This window comes from Petromyzon marinus, chromosome 14 (genome assembly GCF_048934315.1).
Source record: "Petromyzon marinus isolate PM22_M1 ecotype Great Lakes invasive population chromosome 14, UKy_Petmar_22M1.pri1.0, whole genome shotgun sequence".
In the NCBI taxonomy this organism is placed as follows: domain Eukaryota; kingdom Metazoa; phylum Chordata; class Hyperoartia; order Petromyzontiformes; family Petromyzontidae; genus Petromyzon; species Petromyzon marinus.
Window position 1 is genome coordinate 9911087 of NC_133680.1, and position 20034 is coordinate 9931120.

The 20034-nt window shown below is 47.8% G+C and overlaps 2 protein-coding genes across 4 annotated transcripts in view; one reads left to right on the forward strand and one right to left on the reverse strand.

Annotated features, from left to right (window-relative positions):
- The window catches only part of IMMP2L (inner mitochondrial membrane peptidase subunit 2), a 258807-nt gene that overhangs the window by 98089 nt on the left and 140684 nt on the right, over window positions 1–20034 (forward strand). The window lies entirely within an intron of this gene.
- LOC116942325 (leucine-rich repeat neuronal protein 1-like) overlaps window positions 584–20034 on the reverse strand; it is a 48954-nt gene continuing 29503 nt past the window's right edge. The window contains exons 1-2 of one of the 2 annotated variants that reach the window (XM_076067089.1): window positions 6818–8156; window positions 584–4023 (exon numbers count right to left, since the gene is read on the reverse strand). In XM_076067089.1, the coding sequence (XP_075923204.1) occupies window positions 1545–3866 (2322 nt within the window). In that variant the 5' untranslated portion in view covers window positions 3867–4023; window positions 6818–8156 and the 3' untranslated portion in view covers window positions 584–1544. Of the gene's footprint in view, window positions 4024–6817; window positions 8157–20034 lie in introns of those variants that run through there. The other variant, XM_032954091.2, reaches the window with a different exon arrangement.

Below are 20034 nucleotides of genomic sequence, written 5' to 3' on the forward strand. Positions count from 1 at the left end.
GGCCGTATTCAAAGTTCCTCTGAAATATCGTCCAAACAAACACTTTATGTACACTTTACTTATAATACACTCATTATGACGGGGTTGGTGCTTGGCAGAGTGCTTGACTTAGTTGTGTGCCTTTGAGTTCAAATCATGACAGGGTTCAACTTGATAAACACTGTCTGAAAAATCAACAGTGGCTGTTCTTTTGAGGAACTGATCCTTATCAAAGGATTGTGGCATTTCCACCACTGGCTCAGTACAGCCACTGAAAATGTGTGCAGCCCAACTTTCATCGGAAACACGATGGGGCATTTTGACTTTACTTCTACGGCACACTGCAATTATTCACAGTGTGTAAAACAGGCTGTAACAAAAATATTTTTAGACCAATGCAAAGTGGGATGCACGTGATTTTTTTCTTCTTCCTGGAGTTGTGCCATGTACTGCGACCTGTTCCCTTGCAGATGCTGCCAAATGCTTGCCTGCAGAGCTGTGTGGAAACACGCTGCTGGATTAATTTTACCTGACCACGCTGCCCGGTGTTGTGCGGCGTGCGGAACGGTGATTGCAGTTGCAGAAACTCAGTCCACACACGGAGCGCGTTCACAGAGACCATTTGTATTAAAAACGGCCTAAAGCAGCAAAAAAGAAACCTCGCCTGATAATCGGTACAAAATATCTCATCTTAAGTTTTTGCACTTCAAAACTAATCGTTCTCAAAAGTCTATCTTGACACACGGTTTGCTACTCATTTAAGACTACGCTATCTACAAATTGCTAAGGTCTGCTTGTATCGGCATTGCCAACACTGCTTAGTAATGGACGGAGCGGAGAGGAATAGTGTTTTAATGAGAGGCAGGAGGATCTGTTGAGGGACTTAAAAAGCAGTTGTACAGCATCAGCTTCTTTGTAACGGGATTTAGTCTCACCTGATCGTAACAAAAAGGAAAGCGTTTCATGGCTGTCTCGGGGAAACGTGAACAGCTGCGAATGTATGAAAATGTGCAGTAAATTTTAGCACAAATCATAAAGGTTGTTTCTTTATCATTCCATGATGTAGGTTTTTTTTTCTCCTCATTTCTTATTTTCTAACGAAAAACATTCATGAAAAGAAAACTGCCCAAAAAGCCTTTAAATATTTTAAGGAATTGTGCTGGTCTGAGATAAAATATTAACATTGTTTCTGCTTTACGTATGGAGCCTTGTTTTATTACGATGATAATTTTTGATTGCGCAGCGTTTTAGTTTTGCCCTCCTTATATTTTTTTTAAATCCAGCATACACAAACTCCGCGGGCACTCGGCTCCAGATAAACGTGAACACGGCCAAGGAACGTTGAGAGCGACAACTTTGTATGGAGCGAAATTTCCCTTCCTCTTCTTCTTCTTCTTTGACAAGAGTCTGACGCATCTTGTTGGCGCCCACGCAGTCGGCCGGGCAGAAGGGCAGGCAGGCAGCTGGAACGGCATCGCGGGAGGAGGGGGCGGCCGAGTAGCGGCGTCGCCGCGTCTTCCACGCCGACCCTCGACCTCCCCGCCGCGGCCGCAGGCGCGACGCTCTCACCACACGTGCAAGCCGCTCCGCGACGTGTCCACCCGCGCGGGGGCCCTGCCCTCGCGCGCCTCCTTGTCCCGTTCGCCGTCGGGCTCCCACAGGCCGATGAGCGGCGGGTACAGCTCGTCCAGCGGGATGGACGACGCCCTGTGCACGCACCGCCCGAGCGACGGCGGCTCGTACGCCCGCCGGCGGCGGTGGCGGCCCGCCCCCCCGCGCCGCGCCGCGCACGCCGCCGCGGCCGCGGCCAGGCCCGCGACGGCGAAGAGGCACGCGGCGCCGCCCGCCAGCGCCGCGCCGGCCTCCCGCTCGGCCGCGCTCGCGGCCGCCGCCTCCGCCGTGCTCACGTTGACGCACGAGCGCTCGGACGACCGGCCCCGCTGCCGCGGGGCGCCGCCGCCGCCGCCGCCGCCGACGGACAGGCACACCTCGTACGGCGTGGCGGGCTGCAGGTGCGTGAGGTTGTACTCGTGCACGCCCAGGGGCACGCGCGCCGTGTAGGTGACGCGCGTGTTGTCAACGCGCACGGTCGCCGACGACCACCGCAGGTCGGACGACAGCGCTCCGCCGCCGCCGCCGCCGCCGCCGCTTCTGACGGCTTCCCCTCGGCCTCCGCCGAACTTCCACGCGACGAGGATGGAGCGGGGGTCGATGCGCCGCACCTCCAGGCGCAGGCCGTCGCGCGCCACGGACGCCGGCAGGGCGCCATCCACCCGGACCGCCACGGTCCGGGTGTCGGCGCCCTCCGAGTTGTGCGCCACGCACGTGTACAGCCCGGCCTCCTCCACCGCTATGGCCGCCACCTCCAGCGTGCCCTCGGGCCCGAGCTGGTACTTGACGAGCGGGGCGTCGGACCTGGAGGCCGCCGGCGCCACCTTGTCGCCGCGCGGCGTCACCCAGTAGATGTCGGCCTCGGGCTCCGCGATGGCGCGGCAGGCGAGGCGCACCCTGGCGCCCGACGGAACGTTGAGGCGCGCAGGGAAGGTGCCCGCGGCGATGAGCGGCAGGCAGGAGTCGGCCGTCTCGGCGAAGGCCACGTCGCGCACCCGGCGCCCCTCCAGCTCGGGCGGCGCCGCGCAGCGCATGGACTCGGGCTCGAGGAAGCGCACGGCGCCGCGGTTGCCGGCGCCCATCCAGCGGTTGACGCAGTCGCAGCGCAGCGGGTTGCCGTGCAGGCTGATCTCGCGCAGGGAGCGCAGCGAGCGCACGGTGGCGCGGTGCAGCGCGCCCAGCCCGTCGTCGTTGAGCATGAGGCTCTCGAGGCGGGGCAGGCGGTCGAAGGCGTCGCGGTGCACGAACGCCAGCTTGGGGTTGTTGGTGGCCTCCAGCTTGGTGAGCACGGGCAGGTTGACGAGCGCCATCCGCTCGATGGACACGAGCTCGGCCATGCTGCTCACTCCCAGCTCCTTGAGGTTGAGCATGTCGCGGAAGTCGCCGTCGCGGATCTGCCGCACGGGGTTCTTGTTGAGGTCGAGGAACTTGAGGGCGGGAAGGTGGCGCAGGGCGGCGCGGGGCACGGCCTCCAGCAGGTTGTCGTACAGCGAGAGGCTCTCGAGCTTCTCCAGGCCGAGCAGCGCCTCCCCCGGCACGTGCGCCAGCCCCGTGCCGGCGAGCACCAGGCTTCGCAGGTTGGCGAGCGGACGGAAGTTCGCCGGGGCCACGCCCACGATGGGGTTCTCGCCGATCATGAGGACCTCGAGGTGCGGCGTCGCCTCGAACCAGCGGCGGTCGATGGCGCGCAGCCGGTTGGAGTTGAGGTGCAGCCGCAGCAGCCCCCCGAGGCCCGCGAACGCGTCCGGTGCCACCGACGAGATGCGGTTGTGGTTGAGGTAGAGCTCCTGCAGGCTCGGCAGGATGCTCAGGCAGCCGTCGGCGAGCTCCGTCACGCGGTTCTCCTCGAGGTGCAACGTGAGCAGGCGGCTCACGTTCAGCAGGCCCACGTCGGCCACGGACGTGAAGTTGTTCTGCGAGAGGTCGAGGTCGGTGAGGTTGCGCAGCGGCGCCAGCTGCTCACGGGCGATGCTCGTGATGGTGTTGCCCTGCAGCAGCAGCACCTCGCTGTCCGCCGCCACGCCAGGCGGCACGCGCGCCAGCCGCTGGTCGTTGCAGTCGACGGTGAGCGCCTCGCGGTACGTGGACTGCGGGGTGAACCACGGGCGCAGCTCGCACAGGCACATGGGAGGGCAGCCCGCGCCGGGCGGGCGCTCCGTCTCGTCAACCGTGGCAGGGGTGTCGGCGGCGGCGGCGGCGGTGGCGGCAGCGTCGGGGGTGGCCAAAAGCAGTGCCCCACATGCCACCACGATCATCCATCGCGGCGTGTGGGCCATTCTGTCGTATTGCCGTGTCTATGCTCCTTTGTGAAACTGTGAGCTGGTGGGGGATTTTGATTTCAGATTATCGCGAAGGGGTCTTGCCGAGCAGCCGGTGATTACGGAGAGGTCGAAGAATGTCGCGCGTATCCCAGATGGCTGTAGCTGGGACCACCTGTTTGAAAACATAATAAGTAAGATTTAGAATGAGAAGGTGTACGACAAATAAGATACTGGCAGAGGGCCGAGAGGTTGACTAAATGATTAAGCAATTTTTTTCCAAATGCTACACAGCATAGAGCAAAGGGCATGCAAAGTCTGCCGCTCTTTTCAATATTGCATTTACACCTTATTTAAAATGAATGGATTCAATATGCAGAGGCAGGGTTGCCGTAATAGGTTCCATCGGACACAGGAGCCGAGATGATCAGAGGGCCGACTGCATAGATGGCCTGCAGCATTAGCTGGCGAGCGCTGTGAGAATTCCCGTAAATTTTTACCCCACATCAAAGGGGAGGTGGAAAGGGGGGTAAAAAACAACATTCTATTGTGGCCTGGTGGCCGACGCAAAGACATGGGAAATGAACGGGTGACGAACCTAGTTTGTTTGAGCACATTTTGAGAAATTATGTTTTTTGGTGTTTGTAATCGCTCGCCGCCGTGCAATCCTTGAAACGTTCGGGGTTGTGCACGCTTTATTTTTTTGCCCGCGTGGGAGGAGAATCGGCCTTTCCTTTCAGCGTTTTTATTGGGAAAGCATTCGTTTCGTTTTCCCAACCAAGGGTCCGTCTCGATGCCGACACGTACGTTCAGTTCGCGTTGCGCTGGCCATCCCGTAGCAAAAAAAAAAATTCCAAAGAAACCGACGGCACCAATTGCATCGACTGATGGTGCCTGCCACGTCCATTCATCGTTGCCGTTTGCCAAAATGCGGCTTGGCTCATAATACGCAGCCGGATTGTGTGCGTGCGTGTGTGGATTTTGCCATCTCCGGTTGGTGCGGTGTGGGGGCCTGGCTTGGCTCGGGTGCTTGGGTTTCTGCGAGGTGACATGTAATCACGGGAATCGATAGCACCTTATAAGGCGATTAGCGTGCATGTTCCTTGTATTAGTGGGTTCCAACTCGCTGACCTTTCTCGGCTGGAATCGACTCTGACGCTAATCAATTGGCTGCTGTCTTTCATACGGATTTTTTGCAGCTGTTGTGTGTTAGTGTATATACAGGGTGGCCCAAAAGTCAGCACACACGTGGTTATTTTAGTTATTTTAATATTGGCATTAAAACAGTTATATTGGTCATTATTTAAGTTCATATTTTATCTATTATCGTTATTAATATAAATTTGTCTTTTTTTTTCCTTTTCAGATGGCATTTAAAAATGAACAGAAAAAGCGAGTTGAATTTTTTTTTATGTATGCTTAAGAAAGCAGCTGTAATCCTTTATTTAAGTCCGAAATTTATTTAAAAAGACAATTCATGCACATATTAATGCAAATGGTAGTCAGTTTGAACATTTGTTAAAATCAATTATTATAACCCTGTGCGATTTGTTAAAATAAATATAATAACCCTCTGTCTCCTGACTTTTTGGCCACCCTGCATTTTGTATCGTAAAATGAAATGATACAACATATACATTGAATTTTTACTGGTAGGAACGAAGTTGTAAACTGAGTGTACCAGCCTGCAATAGATTAATGTGTCCGTCCGTCCGTCCCCTTTCAATACTTTAATAACGAAGTGAAATCTCGTGCTGTTGGGTGTAAAATAAGCAATAGACAGCGCAGAGACTTGATATGTCTTATTGCACCCAACATTTGGAAGTAGCAATGTCATAAAATTGCGCAAAATTCCAATGTTCCTACCAGCCCACCCTGCAGGGACCTGTTTAAGGATCATTCTAATTCATTTAGGCAGCCAACGCAAATGCAGACATAGACGATCTATTTAGTGTCGCTTGCTGATTTACAATTTTTCCTGTGACTCCCAACTTAAATGGCCTGTTCTTGCAAACATTGTCCTCGGAGATTGTGTATACTATGTACGCTGTTTCACATGTTACTGGATTTTTTTTATGTTCGTCTTATTTTTGGCAAAAACGTACCGATGGCCCCATTACAAACAACGAGGCAATGCACCATGTGTTTAACCATTTAATTTAGATGTGATTCTGGCTCTGTATGTTTGTGGGTTTTTTTTTAATACAATACAATGGCCGTGATGGCCCATGTATATCGAACTTCTTTTGCACCGTATGTAGCCAACCGTGCTAATCGGAGGTGCGGGGAAGGACAACATACTAGACACAAAAAGCAGTTCGAACGAAATGAGTTTTCAAAGTGCATAGCTCCAGTGGCTTCCTATTATCAGAAGGAAGAGCATTCCAGAGACGCCTGCAGAAGCACATCTGAAAACGCATGATGCACTAACCATCTTATTTCGATGGCTCGTCAAAAGCCGCTACGAGGATGACTCGAGTTTGTGTGTGATGCTTTATGCACTGGAGTTTGTGTGTGATGAGACTTAGTTTAAATCCTGTCCGGGTCCACTTAAGGCATCCCATTCTTCCCAGCCCGGTGTCATGAGCATCACTTGGTGATGCTGAGCCAGTTAGGGATGTCAACGGTGGCTGTCATATTGAGAGTTTGGAGCTCTGCCATAGGAATATGGAACATCCACCACTTACTTGGTAAAAGCAATGGTCATGAGCCACCACTAAATGCTAGAAAATACATGGGGGCACTCTAACTTAATTTAACACTGTCATTAAAATGTTTTTATGTTTTCATTGCAATGCAGGATCATGGGAGGTGGCGACAAATTGGGGAGGCCTTCATCCACCGTTGGATTGAGCAAAGGCTGATGATGATGGTGATGACGTAAAGAAAGCCAGTGTCTCCCCATGCTCAGACAAAAACATTTGCCGGTGCTCATCTTCTTGGTGGCCCTAAGCCAGGGATGAACATACCGTGTTCTTCTGATAAAGACCAGTCCCTCAACCACTGGTGATTTCCCATCAACGCGGTGTGCAGCCTCTCCCAGTGACGCTCATTTTATCCACCCTGCGGAGATGGTGATGTTGATGATGATAATCGCGATCGTGACATTAATGGTGCTAAGTCAACTCTGGCTGGGATTTCAATTTGCGAGTACATGATTGGGAGCCTTGCCATACTTACACATTGGCCCCGGTTTTCAATTGCTTCAGGATATCAGAATAAGAATATTTATTTATACTGGAGGAATCCGATGAGCTTCAAAGTTATTTTTCACAGATGCCCAGTCAGGATGGGTAAGAACGTTACAATAACAAACAAATCAACACATGATAGAAGTGCACTTTCTTGGTTGGTGCGCGCTGGAAATGTGTGCGTTACTGCCCGAATGTGCACTTGGCAATTATTGAGCAGACAGGCGAACTTAAAGCACAAACCCGCTGATATAAATGTATTGTGTTGGTCTTTTTAAATGTTTTTTTTTTTACCAGACGGTAATTTATTCCTTGTTAAGCGATTGTTACATTATAACTCGTTTTTCGGTATTAATGAGTTGCTAGATCGTTCGTGTGTGTGTGTGTTAACAATATGCATCTGCCACATACTAACTATATTTATTGTGCATTAATGCTTTGGTTAACAGTGTGATAGTCATTAAACGTTTAATTGTATCCGCACATCTTTCAACTTAATAGAACAAAATGCTGAATATGTTTTTGCTAGTATTTTCGTTCTAGCCAAGTAATGTTTTAAAATGCACGTGTGTGTGTGTGTATATATATTGGTGTTTGCAGTACAATTTGTCTGCAGCTGAAAGCAAATGAGAATTCTGCAGCTGAAATGTATTCAATGGGCAAGCGCACAACACTGCCGTTTGTTTTGTACAAACAGATGCTTGCGAGAGTTGCTATCGGCGCTTGCTATGCCTAGAAGGTGCGGTCAATATTCCGTGTGCTGTTCCAGCTTTAAACTGGCACCCCCTGCCTGCATCGTTATTGCAGGGCTTTGTCTCGTGCGGCAGAGAAGGAAGGGAGGGGAGGAGCAAGCAGAGATCGGGAGTGTGAGGGATGCATGCGTAAGGCTAGGGATGATAACACTGAGAGAGGGAAGTGAATAGAATAATAATAATAATGGATCTTATTTACCCAGGAAAGCCTCCCTGAGTCTCAAGGGTCTTTTTCAGTCGTGTTACGGTTATGGATGTTTGCCATTTGGGAGGAAACTGGAGTAATTGAAGAGAAAAACCAACTCGTACGAGGAGTAGCGCTCAAAGCTCCTTTCTGAAGATTCCAAAATCTATTGTTGAACTGTCATATTCTGGTCACCTCACAACTCAAGTCTACAGTGACTGATATTCCCAGACATTATCCCATCCAAATACTAACCAGGCAAGAATTCCCTTAGATTCAGATGCGCCTGGATTGGGCAGATTCAGGCTGATTTGGAAGTAGGATGGAGAAAGGGAGAGTGAGTGGGCAAGACACGAACCCAACTGAGACCCAGACAAACATTAGAATGGACACGAAGGCAGACACTAAGCGCTTTTGATAGAGCAGTGCGGAGAGAGTGGCAGACAGGCAGATGGACACGGACAGACACACAAAGAAGAAGACTGAGTTGAGGGAAGGATTTGAGCAGAACAAAAATAATCAGAGCAATTATAGGGTCATTAATATATAGGTTCATGCCTGATTGGGCGTTGTCACTACTGCAGCAATAACACACGGCTTTAGCCAGTCTCTTTCTCTTTAAACTCCTGCTTGCCAGACACTGTCACCAATCTTTGTGTTTTACCAAGGGAGGGTTAAAAATGTTTTTTTGCATTCCCCAAGCTTCAGTTATAATCAACGATAGCCACACAGCCCTTCGCAGTAATTAATGTTTCCTTTTGCTGAAACTTTTCGTTCTTTTTTCGTGATATAATTACAATTTGAGTTGATTTACTTTTGTTTAAAAAAAACTATGGCTCTCTTACCGTTAAAATTAGCTTAGTATATCTGTGGTGAAATTCTAATAAAAATGCATTTCAGTGGATATTATTTTTTCGATTATCCTACGAAATGTAATAAGAATGGTAGTAATGTAAATTTAATAACCGACAATACTTTCTTCGGTTATATTTGTATCATTGTAGAAGTAACTCATAATTAAGTACTTGTACTCTAATCACTAAACCTTGGTGTTGTAAGATAACTGATGATTACAGTATTCATAAAAAAAACATCACTGAATAATCAAATAGTGTATTTGAATATATGTTGCATGAATATTGCTACGCGAGATATACACGCATAAAATGAGTTCAGCATGGTTTAGTCAGATGTGAAGAGTACAATAACAGCCGTCGTTCACCACTAAGTGGCGGTGAAGTCACCACGGCGCTTGTGCCAGGCTAGGTGCCCTTAGAGACCACATGAAGTGTCAAAGGTTCGCTGCTGGCAGGAGATCATGAAACAGACCCAGATGCCATGGGTCGACTGAAATGACTGGCAGATGCACCAACTGCGCTCTCCACTGTTGCAATTTTCCACGTTTTAGCTGCCTGGCGCTATGGTCATTGTTGAGAGCATCGCCCCTCTGCCCTCTGTTATTGCTAGGGGGCGACTGTCTCCAACTCCCCAGCAGCAATCTTCATGAACATCCTCCACAGAGACCAATATTGGCACTGCTGGTACCAGTAATCGGAAAGTCCAATCTACTCCACGTCCTTCTGTACCACATCAGTCCATCTCTTCCAGCCTTTGCTGTGCCCGTTAAGCCCCTTCTATCCAGTCAAACAGAAGCTGCTTGGGCATGCGATGGCTGGGCATGCAGGCCACATGACCCAGCCAAACGCAGCCTTGCTTGCCCAGAGGAGCTCACTGATGGGACTGTCCAGATCTTTCCAGGGTCACCTTGAACAATGCATTCAGGTTACTTTTTGCTATAAGCTAAAGTATAAAATGGAATTATATCAATTATATATGGGTGAAGCTGTGACACAGTGGTTGGTGGCCTGCTTTACAAACCTATCTCTCTGAGGTCGATCCCTGGCCTTGTCTAATATCAGTAGCAAGTAGTGTGAACCGGCCATATCGCCCTATCCTTCATCAAACCTCTATTAACACAAATTGTGAAGTATGGATAAACAACCACATGGTGTGGGGAGTCCTTCATCCAGAAATAGATTGAGAAAAAGGTAAAAAAGTACGTATTTTTTATTATCATGTAACTTGCGTGCCTAAGGATTACTCCGGAAAGTATATTGTAATATTTGCTTTTGTTCCATACGTGCCTTGTAACTTCTGTGGTGAATTACCAAAACGTGCCACCTAATTGAGAGTCGACACTAAAGACCCTGTGGTAACGGATCAAAGTGCAACATATGTTGTGTTATTGATAAAGCCCAAATCCCAGGTGTTTATTACATCGCCTAAACCCTTAGACAGGTCTTCCTTAAACATAGGCAATCAATTAAGCTCTTACCTAGCTACATAGTGCACACATTGCATGCGTGTAACCTTATATAGTACCAGAGAATTATATCTTCAATGCTCGCCTTTGTTCCCAGCATGGGCCTCCCCAAGGTCCACCCATCCTGAGATGAATATAGCAGCTATATCTAAAGCCTGTTCCTACATCTCCGTGTACAGTGGTTATGATCTCAGTACCCGCATAAGTTAATTCTTAATGAAGGCCCTCATTTATGCATTCGTGAGCACTGGTTGAGAATGAATGTTGCTGGCCATTGAGGATTTTCCATTCAATACTATGCATTTTTTGGCCCAGAAACAAATTCCTATGAGCAGTGGCTCCAGCTACTATTCCTCCAAAGCCCTTCCAATTAAGAGCCCCACTATTGTCTCGATTTTTTTTCTCTCTATTTATGTCCCCTGTTTAATTTTCCCGTTACATCAAGCGCAACGCTAGTGCACTGTTATTACTCGCGTTGTTTTATTAAAAAGTATTCTTGATGGTGGGGGGGGGGGGGGGAACCCCCTACGCAAGTTAAAGCTGCATGAAGCTGAAAAATTAGCCCTACGCAAAGTCGATGCTCCCCGTGCCCCAAGAACCCAGTTTGACATCTCACGGCTGAAAATTTCAGGGAATTGGAGGCATCTAATTCTGACAAATGAGGTGGCTGGAAGAGCAGGGATGAGACACACGCGGGGGGGGCTGCAGGCCTGCATTGGATGCCCCCACGGGTGGGAAATTACCGCGTGCTGCCTGCCATAATTAATGCGAGCCTCGTGAAGACAGCGGCACACAGAAGGCAACGCTCGTCGCCAAAGAGGACCGACGCAACGCCACCCTCCATTTCATTTTTGTCTCCAGCTCGGCAATCGAACGTGGGCGAATATGGCCCGTTTTTTTTATCATCTTGCGCAGACCTGCTCTGTTATTTTTGTTTTGTTTTATCGAGTTGCTGTGAAAATGAAGAGTGCAAATCAAAACCACGGGTACACCGATGCACACGGAGAATTAATTACTAAAGCGAGACCTAAAAAAAAATCTTCTAATTACGTGGATCATTAGAACAAATTTAGAGCGCTGTCTGTTGACGTTTAGGAATTGCCAAAACGCGTAGTAAGTGCTTCAACTACATTTTCTACTGCCCTTATCTCTTTCCAATGGTTGCTCTGTTTTGCTATGGCCGTTATGGCCTGTTAAATGTGATGACCGCAGCAGAGACAATTTTTGATATCGCCAACATTCACACCATTCGAGAGCAACTGCCTGAGTGAATGCCGACTTAATGAACCGAGTGGCCTTATGCACTCTGACTTAGAACCAGCCTTTGTGGAGTTAATTACGCCCAAGACGGTGATCCACACCTTCACAGGATCCCACATTGCACGTTAGCGTGTGCTGCATTGCACGGATACCTTTAAAGCTGTAAAACCTGACAATAGCTATACGTGGGCTAGTTTTGGAATGGATAGTGAATTTATACATTAGATGTGCAAACGAATTGTCCATGAGGAGGCAGGTTAGGTGGTTGGCTTAATTTCCAAAATTAAATATAATTTCATGCATCAGCCTATGGGCCAACAATTCTGACTTAAGATATTCAAAGTCGCCTACGTACGGTGCGAAATAAGTTCAGCATACATACAACAATTGCATTTGTAAATTAAAGTAACTTCATTCTCATCAGCAAGGTGTGGATATTTAATACCCTGATATTGTAGCTGCAGCCATCCGTGAGCCACAATCCTCAGAAGCATACGAAAGCTTTTTTTTTATTTACTAGTAAATAAAATATAGGCCATTCTGGAGATAACAATGATCTGCAGTTTCTGATTAAATACAAGGTCTTGAGGTCATCACGATTAAAGCCATTAATGCTACCAAGGCTTTGCATTGTTTATTGAATGCTGCACTATCCTACCTGCCTAGCAGTTATTTTCGACTCTGAGTTACATTCACTTACCTCGATGTGGCGGTGGCTCTTTCCGAGCTCTCTCCGATCTTACATTTGCAAGCAAATTTCTTACATTGACCTGCTAATCTCTCACAATACAATGGCCACCCCCACAGCTTCGTTTGTCAAGATTTGTCCGATATTACATTTACATGCACATTTCATCTCTAGGCAGGGTGTTATACACCTTTATAACACCCTGCCTTACCAGCGCTCCCGCCATATATTTTTCCTGCCTCAGCTGCTCTCCCGCTATATTTTCACCTGATGGCGATTGCTTGTGTTGCGATCGAAACGTCGTGATATTGTTATTATTTTATTAATTTTATTATTTTTCTATCTACGTGGCTTTACCGAATGACCCCAAAAATATGAATATCCTGCAGGTATTACGAAGTTTACTTCTGTTCTTGGCGCTCCACTCTTAGAGTATCCCACGAGTGTTCCAGCCATTTGGGTACATCCCATCCACTACAGAACCCTTGTCCACACTACAGGGCCTTGTTTTTTCTTCAAAGTATATAAATAATTTAGTTTGAATTGTAAAAATGAACCTGCAAATCCTCAGTAAATGCACAATTCATACGGTAAATCGTAGCGCGGTGCGAACACATCCACTCCCGCACCCCATAAAGAAACACACACCAACACAGTTACACGTACAGCGTCTGGAACAATAGACTCGGGAGGTTCGCAAATTTAGAATGAGGAGTCAACTCGGTGCGGGGAAAAATAGACTCACGTCAAAAAGCCAGACCTTGTGCTGAATGGTAGCGTTGCCGATGCGTTACCGGACGCGTAGAACACAAGACACATGAACAGCCATTGCGTGTTCGCTGGAATTGCCCCACAAAACATCAGGAGAGAGGTTGCAAGAAAAATGGAACGTTGACGATGGGTTGAGGACGCTAGACATCCGCTACATGGCCACGTCACAGCTGTAAGCCGCCAGAAATCACGGAATGGCTTCCTAGCCGCAATGAAACCGCTTAAAAAAAAATCGCCGATGGCTACACGACTAGAAACGTGTTGAAACACAGCTCGACGCACGGACCAAGGGTGTCGCGAAGCGCGTCGACGTTAACCCAACACCTCGCCGCTGGCGCAGACCGCGATCGGCCGACCTGGAGAAGTTTTGAATCGCTTATCCGGAGCCGGCAGCTCCGAGGGTCAACGTGCGGAAGCAGAGCCACCGAGAGCGACCGTGGCGCGCACGCACGCGCGCGTGCGCGCGTGACTGTGCTAAGACGCGGACCGTGGAGCATCTCTTGTTCTGGCCTCTCCTGGGAGGGGGCCGTGCATCGTGGAGAACCTTGCCGGGGCTAAAGACGGTGAGGGCGGGGGGGGGGTGCCCACATCGTCATCACGAGCCTGACACGGGACTACCATACGACCGTGGTGGTCCGTACACGAGAAGGAGACGTTAAGTCTACAAATGCTCGTGGTTCTAAGCGAGCCTGGGCTAGTCCGGATTTTTCATTTTTTAACACTGCATAATTGATTTGTGGCACGCCCCAAATTGTTTATAAATTGACACTGTTTTTCATCACTGACATTCCGGAAATCTTAAACAGGCGATCACAACATTGGATGCTGAAGTGTGCTTCGAATTGGATTTTAGTTAACCCACCGAGCCATTATGTCAGCAAAGTGGCGTAAAGGATCCTGATTAAATTTCCGGGTTCATTAAATATGATAAACCCCTTCAGAACTATTAAGTTATTTAGATCTCATTGTGATGGCCGACTCCATTGGGTATTACAAGATAATTACTTTTGCAGATAAATTTTCTGGCTGGAGTTGATATCCCAGGAGGGTTAGCTTGGGATACCTCTACCTAATTAAACTTAGATTTAGCATACGAGTAATATAATATTTGATTTAGGTTATGCCGATAAAAATGCATGTGAGTTAAATACATAGAATTGGAGGGGCATTGCCTTTGTGAGCTATAGACACACCACACAGTCATAATATTGGCAAGTGTGATCGTTCAAATGCTTTATTTCAAGGAGTAATGGAAAGCAAATTGAGTAGTTTATTAAAGGGCTATGAGGAAACGCCGTCAAACGAGCATAACTAGACGTTTCAATTATCGCAAACTCCCGGGGAAAACTGACAGGGATTATAATTTTGATGCCAACCATATCCGGGTTGTCTCTCCTGCCACGACGCTGACCACGTTGATTGTAATCATGACGGTGATGAGCAGTGACGGTTCCCACCGGGGGGGGGGGGGGGGGACAAATGGCGCCGTCCTTTTACAGAGGGCGTTCGCAGGTACTCGCTTCAGAACACGTGCGCCCACAGGAGGTCTTGCACTGGAAGACCTCCGAGTGTTCAGGAAAAGCCTCGTTATATTTGGTTGCGATAATACTGCAATTGATGGTGACGGGTTTTTTTCTCCGCACCATCACTGGGTTAAAAAACGACGCATATGCACACGCGTATACCCATTTCAATGATATACGCGTACTGCTGCGTACGTATACGACGCTGTAACAATGGACTTGCAAACATAACCGTATACGTGCACGCGGGCATGCAGATACAACTAAAGTAACCCATTTTTATTTAACCAGGTAAGGCCCACTCAGCTATATTGTTATTTTTCAGAAGCGATCTGGGTACAAATGATAGCTCAACGAAGTGGTTTATCATGTGGAAATATATATCGGCCAAATACGTTAAACGCACGTTTCTAAATGTGGAGGGAAAAACAGGAGGATCTGGAGGGAAAAAAAAAACCCCACACAACCACGGGGAAAACATGCAAACTTCAAATATACAGACGTCAGGGTCAGGATCGAACCCACGACCTCCTGTATACCAGGCGAGGTGGTTAACATCTCTCCACCGTGGCGCCCTTGCGCGCAGACTCCCTGGAGAGGGGACCCGGCCCCTCCCCCCAGGATTGAGGGACGCATCCCAGACGCAATCTCGGCATCCTCATCTGTGCCCGCCCACCTGTGCCCCTTGGCAGAGGGCACAGCACCATCGTGTGTACTTTGATGTCCACGTGTGTGGTTATGCACGGTAACACTCGCGCCTTGCAGCATGAAGGACCTGAGTTAGATTCCCCGATCCTGGCACCTTTCTGTGTGGAGTTTGCATGTTGTTCCCCTGGTCTGTAGTTCACTCCCGGTGATCATGTTTCTGCGCATAGCTAAACAATGCAACTGGGTATTGGCAAAGCATCCAGATGCAAAAAAAGCCCTACAAATGACTCATTTGGGATAACACACTGCTGTGAAAACTTGGCATGACCCTCCTCAAAAGATTTACGACTGAGCGAGGCTTTCCTGGGTAAACAAGCACAATAATAAATAAAAACATGCACACACATGCACACAAACAAGACTGACAGTTGCCTCTGTATTAGTTTAACACGTAGGCTTTCGCGACCAATATTATCCATAAGAGCTTTTTTTGGGTTAGATCCCCTTCGTTTTACTCTTCTGTCCCTGCTGCCATGGTTAATGTTCCTGTGAATTTCACTCATGTAATTCCTCTACCCCTTATGTGGGCACTGCTCACACACCTAGCCACATGGACACGTGCAGGAGTGTGAAATCATTGAGACATGCTTTCAGACACTCGCACGCACATACACACAATGCACATACTGCATTCCAACATGCAAAACAAAGACGCACACACAAAGAACCACACTTTTGGTATTAAAACTCAAGCTGCGTTCTTGTAGGGCATTTTAAATAACATAATTTTATTCCAACCATTCGGAGTCCACTGATGGATGACGGCTTCCCCACACCATATCAGTAGTGGTGGCTTTTTGACCATACTTCACCACACTGGTCAGTGATGGTTGAAGAGTGTTTGATAGAATGCAGCACGTTAACCACTATACCACAAAGCATTGTGGGTAAAATATAAAGCACAATCACATATTCATGTTTTGCTCTCCAGATAGCACTTCAATATTTTTAGACCTTCCAAGTTAACGTTATCCAGAAGTATATTTAATCGACGTAAAAATAGGACTGCAATATTACAACAAGGGGAAGAATTGACCAGCATCACTGATTCCCAGCTGCCTTGACATCTCCCCAGTCTGAAGTTGATTGCAGTGTACCGTGTATCTATACTCTTTGGTTCTATTCGGTAAAGTCATGTAGGTAAAAAAATAAAACAACCAAAAATCTCTTTCAAGGTTGAGTCAATTCAAGATGACGATATCGTATCTATCCATGCACAGCACGCCTACTGGTGTGCTGTGCATGGCCCGGGATTCAAACCCGGCTCGCCGTGACATCGGTGCAGCGTTGTAAGATTTGAGCGCACCGGCGCTTGCGCGTACCCGCACATTTATCTTGGGAAAATAACACTTTTTTGTTTTGTTTATCTTTCGGGTTCAGCTGCCTATCAATCACCTCGTGTGCGCTTGACAACGGGATTTGAGGCTCCTGCAATAAAACTCGACTCGCGCCTCAACTGTCATGAGAATCGCCGGCTTCGGAGTCGGTCTCAAATGCAATCTCTGAATTTTTCAAGAAGGTCTAAGCTCGTCAAAGCACACGCGTAAAACATTCAGCTGTTGGTTTGCGGTCACAGGTCCGTGGGTTATATTTCCTCCGTGCGGAATTAATTAAACTAACAGGGGAATGTGACGTACGTGACCGGTGTCGTCCGCCTTGTTTCAAACATTAATGTTTTTTTTGTTTTGACGAAATCATCTCGGGAGATGTGGCAAGGGTTTTTGAAAAATTGCAATGGTTCGAAAAGCAGTTCAAGCTCGCGCGGCAACAAGCAGCTATCGCAATAAGTAGGGGCGCTCCTGAATTGTAAGAGGCCGTGGATTTAATATCGTCTCATATTGTGTGTGTGGGGAGGGGGGGGGGGCTATCGTGGTGTCATGGTTTGCCCACTGGAGTTGAAATATGAAATTTCCGGCACAGCATTTGAAACAATGAAGCAAGATTTTGAATTTCTTCAGCCTCTGGTCGACCCAGCAGTATAAATGCGTTCACCGCAGTTAGCCCATCGGCGGGTCGAGTGTTCGGTGGGTAGGGCCACCTCCGCCAACGCATCTTTTGTCAACGTAGAAGAGTAGACCAAATACTCTCTCCGAGATGCCTCGAATGGAGGCCCTTCTGCCAGCAGTAGTGTAACTGAGTCATTGCAGGCCGGGCACCTTCACCTTTTTGTTGACTCCACTTGTACAGTACAAACACTGTGGTGATGTACCGATTCTAGTTACAGATGACCTCATGTGACTTTTTGTCAGTGTCTTCATGCCCTCGTGTTTGCCGATTCTGCTGGGATTGTTCATTTATTAATTCGTGTGTGTGTGATGGTTAATGTACGTAAATGTGAATATTTAATCAAGTGCACGTGTTAATGAAATAACTATTTCAATATTTGCCCAATGAAAAGGACAAAGTCGCAGCGTGTTTTGGCTGATCGTGTTTGTCATTTGTGAGATACTTTGATGAATTGCTTATGTTCAATGACTAAAACAGCAACTGTTCTCGCATAAATACAGATGTGTGTTATTTTTTTATAAAAAAAAATATATATATGGGCCGATCTTTTGACGAGTTCGATGGGCGGGTATCCCAGTGTGTGCATCTCCAGGGTAAATAACCTGAATAATATAAACCAAACCAAAAATGTACACGTAAATAAAAATGCAGTACAAACGGGTGTTTTGACTGCCCGTAATGGGGCTTGCGCTTGCGATTCTCATTTTGACAGATCCTGTCTATAATGGTTATGGGCAAGGATAGAACGCTTCGCTCTGGTTTAGACGTAACCCACCCCCATCTCGCAGAGGTCAGCGAACTTCTTAAGCCTGGCGTGGTGATGCACACCCGACATCGATCACTTTTAAAGGCAAGGTTGTTAAAATAGTGTCGAGAAGCAGCTGCATTATTAAAAAAAGCTTTGAAAAGCTAACTTGTAATTGCAATTGCACAGAGGTCATCTTACGTGCGAAATCTCTTATCCTTTTAGCCGATGTAGCCAACAAATGACAGAGATTAAGTAGAGGTCGCTAACCTGTTGCACAGATTGTATTTGATGTTGTCCCCTCCTATGCATCGGGTTTCTCCAGGCCCACCAGTGTCCTCCCTCCTATGATGAATATTACTGAATTAATTAATTGGCAAAACATCCCATGCAAGCAGGACCTCATGAATGCATTTTGAGACGAAGCCAGGCTTTCCTCGATTAATTATATCACTGTAAGTATGTGATTTATCTGCAGGTCATGTTTAAATATACATGTGGAATCTGGAAATGTTACACGTTGTCATTGCCTTTCAAACTCTGTATGCTTCGTGCCTCCAACCTCAATCATCAATCAATCAGCGCGCGGTGTGAAAAAAACAACAATTTGCATTTGAATGCTCGACTTGCAAAACCGGGGAAGAGCGATGGGGATGGCATTTTTGGAGGAGAAAAAGTGAATGTCTTACAGTTTTGCCTACGTTTGAAAAAAAACGACGGTGTGACCGCTCCTTAAATAGTCCACTTTAACAGCAGAATACACGGACAGGAAAAATGTTTGTGGCAGTGGAATAAAATCTGCCGACTCGGCTCAGACCAAACCCATTGGCGAGCACCTCATCCCAATGGGCCTTTGCAGTCATCTGACATTTAAAGCACAGTATGTATTGGCCGCATATATTTTCATGCAGCAGGCATACTTTGTGTTTCGCGTGATTTATTTACGAGTCATTATGGCCAGTTGGTGCTTGTGGTTAGTGTTGCTCAACTCACATATGAAGAGTTTCAATTAAATTTGCCTGGTTAAGGACCACCTCAGCCCATCATCATTCCTCCGGGGGTTAATAAAATAAGCAACAACAGTGATTGACCCATCGAGGCGACTGGCCTCCACGATCGAACCACGGGATTCCCACTCGGGGCTCAGAATTCTGTGCAGGTAAGCGCTCCGGCTCGCTTGAATCATTGCCGCGTTTTACATTTCAGACATCAAGACGTAACAAACGGTAGACTTTCTTTAACCCCAGAAGCGATGGGAAGACTCCCAGAGGCAGGAGCAACTATGAACCCAAACAGCGGACACTGTTTGAAGCTGTCGTGCTCGCCCAGACGCGCGTGACACCGAACGGAGTGTGACGTGACTTCCCAGTGCCTGGACGACCGTACCATCGCCAGAGCCCCTTGTATCCATCGCTATGAAATTGAACGCGACGGTACGTAATGTCACAGCAATCATGGGGCTGTTTCCTTTTAGTGCGGGACACGCGAGTGCACACACACACACACTCACTCGCATCTGGCATAAAACTAATGTTACGTGACTTTGCCGGGACTGGGAAGGATGTTCCAGGCAGGGCCAGGAGTCATTACACGAGGGCAATTTCAAGCGAGTGAAAATCCAAGGTAAATGGCGAACGGCGGATCAGCAGCATTTAAAGATTTATTCAGGCTGAAGGCAAATAACCTTCGAAGTGTGGATCTCATATGTTCATGCTTGGGTAATGTAAAGCGATGCCACATTCGTACTACAGGCACCGTGGTATTGCTATGGAAAAAAGTGACCGTCTCAAATAACTTTCATGTGAGATAGAAGTGACTCCCTACTTAAGTCTGTGGGCCTGCACTCATATCCATTGGTGGCCTGAAGGCTGTAGTGGAAATAGCACATACCTATATTGAGTGTCTGTACCTCCATATGACAAACAGAGCTGACTTATCATCGTGGTACTCATTTTATTGACCCTAGAGGGTTGATGAGCCGAGTTGATGACCTCCCAGGGATATGAACCCAGAACCCTTCCAATCATGAGCCGA